Below are 12,495 nucleotides of genomic sequence, written 5' to 3' on the forward strand. Positions count from 1 at the left end.
GCTGGGATTCGAACTCGTGAGCCCTGACTCCAAAGCCAATGCTCCTTCCACTGAGCCATGCTGTATTAAATTGCTTGGTGAGGAAAATGAAGCGGGTATTAATGGATGGGCAGGTACCTCTTGCCAGATTGAGTTGCATGTGGTTTGGGATCTGAGTAGCAGCATGGCATAGCAAAATTCCATAGCTGGAATTCTAGAGGACCCAGATTCTAATCCTGGCTACTCTACGTACCTGCTGTGTCACCTTGGGCAAGCCACTTCACTTGTCCATGCCTCCGTTCCTTCATATGCAGAATGGAGGTTCGCTACCTCTTCTCCCTAGACTGTGAGCCCCGTGTGGGACCTGATTATCTGGTATCTACCCTGTTAAGCACATAGTAAGGGCTTAAATGTTATTATGATTGTTGTTGTTATTATCCGAGGGGTTGGGAGAGAGACCGTATTTCAGAAATCATTCTGTGTCGACCCTCAGAGCCAAGACTCCGGGTCTGAGAACCGAATCAACACGGTCAGTCTCAAAGAAGCTTTGGAAAGGTTTGATCGCAGTCCGACCCCTTCCGCCTCGTCCAGGAGTTCTAGGAAGTCATCTCACACTGCGGTCTCAGACCCTCCTTGTAAGTGCTCCAGAACGAAAGCGGTTTGTCTTGATTATCCGTCAGGGCCTGAGGAAACTTCAGGGGAGGAGAATCTTCTTCTACTCATTTTCAAACTGACAGTTTCATGACGGTTATGAATTTTGATGCTTCCTTAAAAATCCGGGACTTGATCTAGCTACTGAATAGGGAGCAGATACTGTGCTAGATTGTAAGCTCCTACTGAATAGGGAGCAGATACTGTGCTAGATTGTAAACTCCTTGAGAGCAGGGATCCATCAATCCTATTTACTAAACACTTCCTGAGTGCAGAGAGCTACTGAGCATTTGGGAGAGTACAATATAATGGAGTCGGTAGATATGTTCCGTGTCCTCGATGAGCTTACGGTCTAGAGGGGAAGATAGACGTTGATATCAATCAGTAAATGATGGATATGTACGTAATTGCCGTGAGACTGAGGAAGGGGTGAATGAAGGATGTAAATCCAAAAGTGAAGGCGGCACAGAAGGGAGTGGGAGAAGAGGAAATGAGGACCAAGTCAGGGAAGACTTTTCGGAGAAGTGCTCTCAAGGCTTCAAAGGTGGGGAGAGTGATCGTCGGATGTGAAGAGGGAGGGGGTTCCAGGCCGGAGGCAGGCCTGGGATCGTGTCGACCGATTCTGCTGTGTTTGTACTCCCCCAAACGCTTAGTACAGTGCTGTGCACACAGTAAGCCGTCAGTAAATACCACTGATTGATTGGTCTAGACACCCTTTGGAAGGTAACTAACTCTTTCAAGCCACACTTAGAAAGAACCCATCACCTTCCCTAACCCAAATGACTTTTCCGGAATAAAGAACTCCATTAAAAAAAAAAGGCAGTTGGGTTTGAGAAAAGGTCCCCGTGCTCCCCCCCAATTAGAAGATGGTTGAAATGCCTCTCGGAAAGTCCTCCCTCCCGAGAGGGATTTCTGCAGCGGCTTCTCCCTTGTCCTTCTGTGGTTTGGCTTCAGCGACCCCCACCAAGGCCCCGGCGGCCCCGAGCACTCCCCCGCGCCAGCAGGGCCCGGGACCCGAGAAGACGGCGCACCGACGGTCATCCCTCAGCAGCCAGGTAGGCCGGGGCCCGCCGCTCCGCCTCCGGAAGGTGCCGGAAACCTCCAGGGAGCCGGGGGGCCCTCCTGGGCATTCCCCCTCGGCGCAAAACGACCGCGTCTTGGACGTTGGAGGCAGGGGAACACGGGGGTCGTCGGGGCTGGTGCGGGCGCACGGTTTCGTTGGGGCCAGCGGGTCTCACCCCCAGGTGTTTTGTTGTTCTAGTCCATAAGCTCCCAGTCTGTGGGCCAGCCGCTAGCCTCACCAGTCATGTCCCAGGCTCCTGTTTTCCCGACCCATCTGGGCCTCTCCCAGGTAGGCCTCGGATGGGATGGGGAGGGGGCCGGGGAAGCTGGTTCGGTCTCTCTGAACGGAAGCCGGGGGTCTGCCCGGCGAGCCGATGTCAAAGGCGTTAGGGCTGGTAGGGGGCCTTATGTCTGAACCCTAGTTCCAGAGAAGAAGAAGAAGAATGATGGTAATAATCGTGGTACTTGTTAAGCGCTTATGTGCCATGCAGTCTGCTAAGCCCTGGGGTAGATCGTGATCATTATTACCATTATTATTATCGTCGTTATGGGATTTAAGCTCTTACTATGTGTCAAGCATTGCTGTAAGCGCTGGGGTAGAATCAGGTTAATCAGATTGGACACAGTCCCTGTCCCACACGGGGCTCACAGTCCAAGTAGCCGGGAGTCGGATGTAATCCCCGCTTTACAGTTGAGGAAAATCAAGGCTAGAAAAGTGAAATAACGCACCCAAAGTCACACGGTAAGCAGTTGGAAGAGCTGGGATTAGAACCCAGATCCTATGACTCCCAGACCCGTGCTTCAAGATAATCAGGTTGGTCGCGGTCCCTGTCCCACACAGGTCTCAAGTACTAAGTAGAAGGGAGGTGGATTTAATCCCCATTTTACACATGAGGAGACGGAGACCCAGAGAATTTACGTGACTCGCCCAAGGTCACCCAGAAGCAGCTGGTTCTCGCCCGACTCCCCGAACGAGCGCCGGTGGGAAGAGAGGATGGGCTGGCCTTCAGAGTGGAGCTGACCGGAGCTCTGGCGAGTCTTGGGATGGGGAGCTAGTTGCGTGGCCCACCGCCGGGGGATGGACAGAGGGAGGAACGATTCCTCTCTCGGCACCGTCAGCCGGAAAAGTCAGCGGAGGAAGGGGGCTCGTCAAAGACCCTGTCCTCTCTCAGCCGGCGTGAGCCCTCCTGGCTGAGTGTCTGGGTGACCTGGGCTCACGCTGAGGCCCTCTGTTCCTGTACAGGACACCTTGAGATCCTTGCAAACCCCCGAGCCCGCCTCACGCCCACCCCTGCCAGGCTCTGTGCCGGGGAACACCAGCGTCTCTGCCGCCAGTGGGCATCCGGCGCACTGGGACAGGGCGAGCGGCTGGCTCCTCCCGTTCCCCGTCTCTGGGGGTTTGCTCTCGCTGAAATCTACGTCTCTCTCTCTGGCACCTCGGGGCCGATCAGCCCGCGTTCCAGTTGTCGGCGCAGATGGGGGCCATGCAGCACCTGAAAGACCAGCTGGAGCAGCGCACGCGGGTCATCGAGGCCAATATTCACCGGCAGCAGGAGGAGCTGCGCAGGATCCAGGAGCAGCTGCAGCTGGTCCACGGCCAGGGGCTGCAGGTAGCTGGCGGGCCTGCCGGACCGTCCGGGGTGGCGGCGGGGGTGGCAAAAGCAGATGACCCGGACCCCGGGCTTCCCTCGGGGAAGCGGAGTCGCTTCCGACACCCTGGACCCTGGCGGAGCTCACTCGTAGCCGGCAGGGGCGTGCCCACCCACCCGGTGAAGTGACCCGGGCAGCGGGGACGGCCATTGGGGTTTGCAGTGGGCAGAGATTCCGGCTGCCCTGCGGGACGAGGCTGGAACTTAGCGCGGCCATAGGTGACGCAGGAAGAACTGGCCTCTCCTAGAGAGGCCGTCGCCACCTCCGAGCCGAAGCGAGTCCGGCCCCCGGCAGCAGCCGGGCCTAGGGAGCTGGGGCAGCTCGGACCGGGAAACCTGGGCCCCCGCGCTCTAACCCTCTGTGGTTCACGACCTTAAGGGGTTGGCAAAAGATCACGAAACTCCCCTCAGCCAAAACCGTCTTCCCCGAGTCGGAGCGGGAGGCCGCTGCGGCAGCCCCTCGTCTCCTCCGCCCCGGGCCTAACGGAGGCAGAGCCGGCGGGATGGCTGGATGGGGCGGGACACAAGGCACTCACAGAAGAAGCCCGGGGTGGTCCCTTTGTCGCCCGTTGGCCCTCATCAGTCCACCGGCTCCACTGGGATACCCCCCGAACTCCCAGATTCCCAGGCTGGTTCAGAGATCGGGTCTGGGACCTCAGTTCTCTCCCTTGGCTGGGAAGCTCTGAGCTTCTCCCTCCCGCCGGGATGCCGGCAACGAGAGGCCAGCCAAGTCACGGGGAGGGGTGGCGCGCGGCGGGTCGGCAAGGAGTCCCCACGGGGAGGCCGGGGGCCCGAGGGTGGGGGTGGCCAGTCGGTGAGAGAGGCGGTTCTTCCATCAGGCTGGGTATTAGAAGAGCGCTGGTGTCGTCACCTTACCGTGCTCACAACCGCTGCTTCGGACCACCGGCCGCACAGTAGTCGTCCGCTTCTTGGCCTCAGTTGGGTCTGGCTATCGCCGACTCCACCTCGAGTGGTCCGCAGAACGTCTCAGATCCGTTCGGGGCCTGTCGTTTAAGATGTTTCTGCAGCAGCCGGCCCCCGGATTGAACTTGGGTCCCGTGCACCTATCCTCGGGGAATTCCTCGAGCGGCCAGCCCCTCGCGGCAGTCAGCCTGCAGGGCCAGGTCATCCAGGGCAACCCGGTCCACGGCAGCACCGCGCAGGCCCCGGCACAGCCGCCGCCGCCGCCGCCCCCCTTGCAGGCCCCCGCGGCCCAGGTAAGGCACGGTGTCCGGCCGGCTCGGGGGAGCGCTGAGAGAGTGAGGGAAAGCCCGCTTTTCAGAACCATCGGATGCTGAACTCAAGTAGAGTAGAAAGTCACTACCTGAATCGCGTCAGTACGTCCGGGAGCAAGAGACGGTGTGTCTGGCACCCTGGGGGTGAGGACGAGGAGACGTGCTTGGGGGTGGGGGCTTCCCGGGTCCTTTCGAGAGGTGCCCACCGGTTGGCTGGCGGGCCGGGCACCCACCGGGGCCGGCGGGAGCCCCGGCAGAGTCGGCGGGACGCGCTGGGGCCTCCCCCACCCCGGGCTGGCCCAGCTCCGGGGAGGTGGTTCTGCAGGACTAGCGGTCTCCTCGGCGCCCTTCCGGAATGGGTCGGGCGGCTTTGTCCTTACAGCTTCAAGTTGGATGCCCCTTGAGGGCAGGAACGTGCGCCTGGCTGTCGTCGTACTCCCCGGGCGTTCAGTCCAGTGCCTCGCGCTCAGCGAACGCCATTGACCGACTCGTCCTTGCCTTGCCCTCAGCTCACCAGCCTGTCGCCCATCCTCTTTTCTAGCCAAGTCAGCAGAGCGTCCTCGGAGGGCCCGGTCAGCAGACCTCCCTCCCCAGCCAGAGCCCGGGCACCCTGGCCGCCCCATTGTATAACACTATGGTCATCTCCCAGCCCGCGGCCGGAAACGTCGTCCAGCTGCCCACCGGCATTCAGCCCAACAGCAGCCCGAGCGCGGCCGTGACCGCTTTCCCCGCGGACAGGCCGCTAAGGTAACGGTGACCCGCAGGGTGGATGGATCCGGGCAGGGCCACGGAACGGGCTTCATCTCCCCGGCATCCGAGTCGGGGGGCTGGGGAACCGAGCCTCCTGGGGTCCCCCACCTCTCAGTCCCCCAGCAGGCTCCTGGTGGAGCGTCGCCTCCCCCGGAACCTAAGGAACTTTACGGGGGCCCGGTTCATAAAAGTGCTGACTCTGTGCCGGACGCTGTCCTGACAAGATCAGGCCTGGACCCATGTGAAGCTCGTAATCTGGGAAGGTGATCGGGGATCTCGGCCCCGTTTTACAGATGGGAAAACTGAGCGAGGCCCAGTGAGGTTAAGTGACTTGCCCAAAGCGACCCAGCAGGCGGGCGGCGGAGCCAGGACTAGCAGCCAGGGCTCCTGACTCCCAAACCTGTGCTGTAACCACGAGGCCACGCTGCCTTCAGATGAGACTTTTTCTTCGGTGTAGTCGGGGACCCCCGACGGGGGCCAGTGGGGTGAAGTGTTTTTAGTGGGTTTTCGAACAACCAGAGAACGGCAGAGGAAAAGAGGCCTTCAGGGGTCTGAGATGGGTAAGTTCCCGACCCTGGACTCTCTGGTGAGAGGAATAGGTACGGCTTTTTAATCGAAGGAATCGTTTCGGCCGGAGGAGGCCGGGCGGAGAAAGCTGGGGGCCGAGGCAGCTGGAACCCCTGCGCCTCGGCTACGGCGGCCCGTTCTCGGCCTTCACGCTGACGGGCATCGGTGCGCTTACTGGCCCCAAGGCCCCAAGGCCCCAAGCCCGGTCGGCTCAACCGTCTCTGGAGGAAGCGTCCCCGGGACCCAGCTGTGAGGCAGAGGCTGAGGAACCAGGAAGCCACGGCCCGCTCGGGACAGGGGGAGGAGGCCAGGACTTCAAAGGCCGGTGCTACTGGTTCCGGACTCACCCGTGTCCCCCCCCACATTAGGATGTCTGTGAGGGTGTGTACCTACATGCACGTGCAGTTGTGCAACTGTGTGCCTCACTCCCCTTAAGGGTTGTGAGGCTTTTAGGTATTTTATTGGGCCACAGTGTGCCGAACCCTCTGGTACTCTTCCCTCTAATGCTCGCTTTAAACGTCAGGCTTCACACTCCCTTCAGACTCCCCCTACCCACCCCGAGACGCTTGGAGTCCTGGAACCAGCGGGCCTGCCGAGTGACTTTAGCAGAGTCATTTCACTTCTCTGGGCCTCAGTTACCTCATCCGTAAAAGGGATGGGGAGCCCCATTTGGGACGTGGACTGTCCCAACCTGATTAGCTGTATCCCCCCCAGCAGTCAGTGCGGTGCCTGGCACATAATAAACCCTAACCAAGAGCATAAAAAAGATAATGGAGGGAAGAGAAAAATGTTGGCATTTCAGTGCTTGTTTTTATGCGTCTTTCTATCGGTCCCGTTACAGCTACAGTCCTGGATTTCCCTGAACCCGGGATCCCGGGAAAGAAACGGGAGCGGGGAGGGCCAAGGGAATCCTGTCTAGCTTGGGTCTGGCTGCCGGGGAAGAGGCCGGGGGAGTTCCCTGGAGCTGGGGGTGGTGGTGGGCGTTTGTGGCTCAGCTCGCTCCCGCTTCTTCCCCGGAACAGGTTTTCTCCAGGGCAGCAGCTGGTGACCAAGTTAGTGACCGCGCCCGTGGCGTGTGGCACAGTCATGGTGCCCAGCACAATGTTCATGGGGCAGGTGGTCACCGCCTACCCCACCTTGAGCGCCCAGCCGCCGCCCCCGCCCACGCTGGCCCTGGCGCCGCAACCGCACGGCCAGCAGGACCCTCAGCCGCAGCCCCCGGCCCAGCCCCCCGCTCAGCCCCCGCCCCAGTTCCTCCAGGTAACCACTCCCGCAGCCCCGGGGCCTCTTGGCTCGCCCTGCGGGGCCACCGGCCCCCGCTCCCCGGGCGTCTCGGAGCCGGACTAGGGCGTGGAGAGGGTGGAGGGATGTGGGGAGAGGGGAGTCTGGGGGCCCCGACCAGGAGGATGGATCTGAGGGACGGCGTCTTGGCTGGGAACCGGGGGGCGGGGGGCGGGCCAAGAATTGCCTTGCCTGTGCTCGATCCGGGCAGAGGACTGACTCTCCCTCCCTGTCAGAGAGCACCCCCCGCCCACACACACAGCCCCCCACTGGAGACGGGAGAGAGGGTGGCCCCTATTGAACACTCGAGGGAAACGGACACCGCGGGCCACACGCGAGCCACGCACGGGGGCCGCCCGGCCCCTCCGGACCCCTGGAGAAGGCGGCGCTCTCCGCCTGGAGAAGCGCTGAGTGATCTTGTGTTTTTCCTTGGTTCGTAGACATCCAGGTTGCTTCCTGGAAACCCTTCAGCTCAGCTCATCCTCTCTGCTGCTTTCCCGCTGCAACAGAGCCATCACCAGCAGCAGCAGCGCCTGGCCCGCCATAGGACTGACAGCTTGACGGACCCTTCCAAAGTCCCTCCCCAGTAGCCCACGCCCCCTTCCTCCCGACGCACCCCGGGAGGGGCCTCCCGGGCCGCAGGGTGGCCCGGCCCCGGCTCTCGCGGCCGCGGGCCGGAGGGACTCCTCCCTGCCCCAGACGGCGGGGGCCGTCGGCACCCCGGAGCCGTCCGCGGAGAGAGTCGCCACGGCCGCCGGTCAGCCGGCCCGGCGGGAGCTCCCGCCCGAGAAGGCCGGGCCCCACCACGTGCGAGTCCGGCCGGCGGCCCCCGTTGACGCGTCCGACGTTGAGGTCGGCTGACGGTAATGCCGTGAATACAGTCCGAGAGGCTCTCTCCCCCTCTCCCCCTGGCACTTTTCAGGTGGCGATGACGGGGCGGGAAGTATTTTCAGTCGTGGAATCCGAGCCCGGAGTGTACAGATGCTGTGTAAAATATTGTGTATATGTCTGGATAAAAGGAAAGCGCGGGAGCAAGGGATTTTATATGCTGCATGAAAACGTAACCCGTTCTTCGTAGGTTTGAGTACGTTTCCCCGAGTCGGCCCCCAACCCAGCACCCCGGTCCGACTAACCCCCGCCTCCCCCACCCCCCGGTTTACCACACGGCGCGTCGTCGCTTCCCCTCCTCCGGGGGTCCGGTGTTCTGTCCGTCGGTCGGTCTGTCTGTCCGTCCTCCCTCCGTGCCGTCGGGGCGTCCCGTGCGTGTTGTGTGCCGCCGCTGCGGCGGATTCTGTCGTCCGGGTTCAGTTATTGGGGCGAAGGACAGTGATCGCCCGGTACCGTCGGCGGGGCGGAGCTGGGGTCGCGGGGCGGCGCTGGGGGGTCCGGCCCTCCCCGGGGCCACCGCTTCCTATGGGGAGGGGCCCCGGGGGAGATTGATGTCAAAGGGTTTTTTTGTTGTTGTTGTTGTTTTTTAAAAAAAAAAAAAGGTCTATGAAAGTAATTTCAAGAATGTTTCAGCCGTAAGAGTAATTTGCACAAAGTTCGTATATTTTAGGCACTTTTTAACCTCCATGGTGGGAGCCGTAACTTGTTCAGAATTCATCGGAATCTCTTTCTTCTCCTTCACAACTTCAGTGTTTCTTTTAATCCGAAATGATTCAGGGTCGTTTGGGAAAAAAAAGAAAGAAAAAAAACAAACAAAAACCAAAACCCCAGTGCCTTGATTTTGCTTCAGGTGATAACGCTGACCATCTCAAACTCTGTCGTCTTTGACTCCGTAGCCATTTTACAGTCCGGAAGTCTTAGTCCGTTTTTAACCAGACACATGGGTGTCAGCTTCGTTCTCTGTCTCTGTGCCAAGTTTGCGAGCCAGCTGCCCACCTGCTTCGAGCCCGAGGTCAGGAGACGTTTGAGCAGGGTTACCCACCCTCCTCCCTCGCTGCCACGGTCATTTATCCCATCTGGAAATTCCTCGGCTCCCCGGGGCCCCAGGCCAAGATAGAAGAAGAGGGGCGAGCGTTTCCGGGCCGCGGACCTGATGGTCGCCGCAGCCAGGGCTAGCCGGGCGAGGGACGGGTGTCCGTCGAGAACGGGCTGGCCAAACTCTAACTCCCGGAGGCCCCGTGACCTAAGACTTCGGAAGGCAACCAAGGGCGCTAACGCAGATTTCCAAATTCCCCAGAAACCCCGTACCCTTTTAAAAGGAAACGCTCCTTAGATTTTTTTTTACGGTACTAACTGATGAAAACCACATCTACCGAGCGAAAACAAAATACGAAAGAAACCGAGAGCAGATGCAGGGAGACTGGCTAGAATCGCTAAATGATTCCCGCAAGAGGGCCAAGCGCTAGGTTAGGACAGAGTCACCGCGTCAGACCCGAGTTCGGAGGTCCGGCCGGGCAGCGCGATCGGATCGCGGAGGAGCGAAATTGGGGGGAGGGCGGTCGGCGGCCGCGGGAGAGACCTCCAACCCCTCCACTGTGACCCCGGGGAGTTTCCCTCCGGTCCCGCGTGGTCCCTGCTTTCTCTCCCAGTGGCCGGCATCGGGGACGCTGGCAACCCTCGGTGGGCCGAGGTGGAAGTGGACTTGAGAGAACCAAAGAGCGAGGGTGCCACCCATTCCGTCGAAGGGGGCAGGACCCGGTTCCGATACCGATACGTAACATATCACAGAACCCTGCCCCGTCACGCCATCTCTGGGGAGGGGGTTCTGACCCGTCCACGTCCCGATGGGATGGGCCGGTCGCGGGGTGGGGGGCGGATGTGTACGCGCGTGTGTATGTCTGTGCGTGTCGGTCCTCGCGTGCCCAAAATCGACGGTTTAGAAGATTTTAGGTTCATTTCCCTCCCCAACCCCAATTTAACGCTCACTTGTCACGTAGGCGATATGGGGCGGGGTCCGGCGGGCTCATCCGGTCACTCGATTACGGGCCCGGCTGGCACTGGGGGCGAGGCTGAACCCAGACGGGGGCAAGGGGGAGGTGGGCACGTTCCTTCCGGAGGGTGCCAGAGACCCCTGCGAGGGTGCCCCGGGGCTGGTGCAGGTGGTCTGGCTTCAGTTCGGCTTCGTCGGGCCCAGGGCCGGGAGCCGCCGGCTGGACAGGTCATCCTCTGGGCCTGGGGGAGAGCGGAGTGCACGGGGAAAGTCTCGGGGCCCGCCCGTTATGCCGGGCGCCCGGGGGCTGCCAGTCCCTCGGCGAGGTAGAAGGATGGGAGAGACGGTGAGCTGAGGAGGGGGCTGGGGCGGTCGATCTTTTTCAGACGGTCAGATTCAGAGGGGAATTCCGAGTAACTGGAAAATGACGCAGGTTCGGGCATCGCGGAACAAAGACGAGGGTCTAGCCGTCTCGTCCGCTAGCCCCCCGGGCGATTTCTTTGCGACGGTCAGTCGCCGATGGGCGAACCCATCCCTCTCCCCGACGGACGGCCTCGGTGCTGCCGCACGACTCACTCGAGCGCAGCCCCGGCACTGGCCGTGAAAGGGCGGAGGGTCCGGCGGGGACGAGGTAGAGCGGGAGGAAAGAAGTCCCAGGGAGCAGACCCGACGGCCCGTGTCTGATCGGAGGGTGGGGGAGGAGGGAGGGAGGGGAGGGAGAAAGAGCAGAGTTCTTAAGCGAAGCGTTTCTGAAGTAGTTTCAAAGGAAGAGAACTATTTTTATAGCATATTTAATATATATATATATATATTTGTATGAAACCGAGCGTATAGTCGGGGCGCCTCCGTCGGCCTCGCGGTCCGGTCTCCCCGGCGGCGCGTGGCGGGATCTCTGGAGGGGCCCGTGGGGTGCCGGGGGCGGGAAGGATGACGGAGACCCCGGAGATGGTTCAGTGGGGCCCGATGCGAAACCCCCCCCCAACCCCAGAGCCCCCCCTGCCCCGGCCCTGCAGTCTAGAAGCACCATTTGGACCCTCTCGAGCACTTTATTCCACTACCCACGTGGTAAACGGCTGCTGATCCGAGGCTGAGGGATTCCTCCCGGAAGGGGGTCGGCAGCCACACCAAAGGAAGCGCTTTCGCCCTGGGACCCCCTGGAAGAGGGGGGTGTTCAGGGGAGAGATTTCAAAGTGTCAAAACTCATTTGGCTCTGAGCCTCTCGAATGTAGTTGGGGGAACGGGGAGAAGGGCGACCTCCACGTGGGCCCGTCAGGCCCGCCAGGGTCCTCCCCCGGCCCCCTCCAAAGGTCCGGGCGGGGTGGGTTGGGAGGGCGCGGAGCGAGCACATCAGACCGTGAGCCAGGGGGATCAGGGTGGGCGCCTTTCAGAAGACCGCGTGGCGGTTTTAAGAATCCCAGCTCGTCTCGAATGTTCTCGATGTCGTGTCACGGAACGCCGGCACGCGACTTTGAGGGGGTCTCCGTTTGCACTGCGGTCCACCCGGCCCCCCTCCCCACCCCACCGCGAGGCAGGTTGAGCGGACCCCGGCCGAGGGAGGGCCGCTCGCCTGACAGGCCTCCCCGCCAACCCTCCGGGAAGAGCTGGAGACGATGAAACCGTGCTGAAAGTTATTTATACCGTGTGTTTGAATGTTGAATAGATCACAGGAAATGAAAACCAAGGTTGGGTTTTGTTTTTTTGTTTTTATTAAAATGGCTTGTCCATGAGACTGTTTTGCATAGTTTTTGTTCCTGTCCTGATTTAACACTACATTCCTCGTCTTTCTTGAATAAACTTGTAATTTATAGGCTCTGTGACGCTTGAAGTGTTTTACGCTCTTGTCATCCGCCTGCTTTCTCCTCCCACACCTGCAGCACCACCCGCCCTGGAACCACATCACTCCAAGACAAACTCCTGGAGCAATGTAAGTGGTCTGCAAAAGCAGTGATTTTTAAAAAAAGTTTATTTATGGTATTAAGCACTTACTATGTACTCTGCACTGGGGTAGATACAAGGTAAATATGTCCATGTCCCACGGGTGGGGCTCACAGTCTCCATCCCCACTTTACAGAGGAGGCAACTGAGGCCCAGAGAAGTCAAGTGACTTTCCCAAGGTCACAGCCAGGAGACCTGGGTTCGAGGCCCGAACTCTGTCCACCAGGCCACGCTGCTCCTCCCCCGAGTTGATTTAGGCAGATAGACGTTGGAAAGGAGCGCCTGTGTCAGAGGGGTGGCTTTTCTAACGGGCGCTCGCGTAGATTGGGACCCTGGGGAATGAGCGGGTCACTTCCGCCGGCCGGGGTCCCTTGAACGGGACCGCGAGAACGCCTTGGTTCCCGATCGGCGGTTCTCTCTCCCTCGCGTTCAAACTCCGTCCGGGCTCCGCGGCACCCTCCGCCTGCTTGAGAGACGTGGTCGGGGCAGGGGAAGCGAGAAGTGAGGC

At 60.6% G+C, this 12,495-nt stretch overlaps 1 protein-coding gene across 5 annotated transcripts in view; it reads left to right on the forward strand.

The window, feature by feature from the left end:
* Nucleotides 1-11,864, forward strand: part of CLOCK (clock circadian regulator) — a 66,592-nt gene extending 54,728 nt beyond the window's left edge. For 3 of the 5 annotated variants that reach the window (XM_029076725.2, XM_001507120.5, XM_029076729.2), the window contains 8 exons: nucleotides 473-614; nucleotides 1,585-1,685; nucleotides 1,892-1,981; nucleotides 3,144-3,302; nucleotides 4,358-4,558; nucleotides 5,118-5,323; nucleotides 6,916-7,153; nucleotides 7,615-11,864. In XM_029076725.2, coding sequence (XP_028932558.1) covers nucleotides 473-614; nucleotides 1,585-1,685; nucleotides 1,892-1,981; nucleotides 3,144-3,302; nucleotides 4,358-4,558; nucleotides 5,118-5,323; nucleotides 6,916-7,153; nucleotides 7,615-7,764 — 1,287 coding nt within the window. In that variant the 3' untranslated portion in view covers nucleotides 7,765-11,864. The remainder of the gene's footprint in view (nucleotides 1-472; nucleotides 615-1,584; nucleotides 1,686-1,891; nucleotides 1,982-3,143; nucleotides 3,303-4,357; nucleotides 4,559-5,117; nucleotides 5,324-6,915; nucleotides 7,154-7,614) is intronic. The other 2 variants (XM_029076728.2, XM_029076727.2) reach the window with 2 other exon arrangements.
* Nucleotides 11,865-12,495: the final 631 nt, after the last annotated feature.

Source organism: Ornithorhynchus anatinus, chromosome 12 (genome assembly GCF_004115215.2).
Source record: "Ornithorhynchus anatinus isolate Pmale09 chromosome 12, mOrnAna1.pri.v4, whole genome shotgun sequence".
In the NCBI taxonomy this organism is placed as follows: Eukaryota; Metazoa; Chordata; class Mammalia; order Monotremata; family Ornithorhynchidae; genus Ornithorhynchus; species Ornithorhynchus anatinus.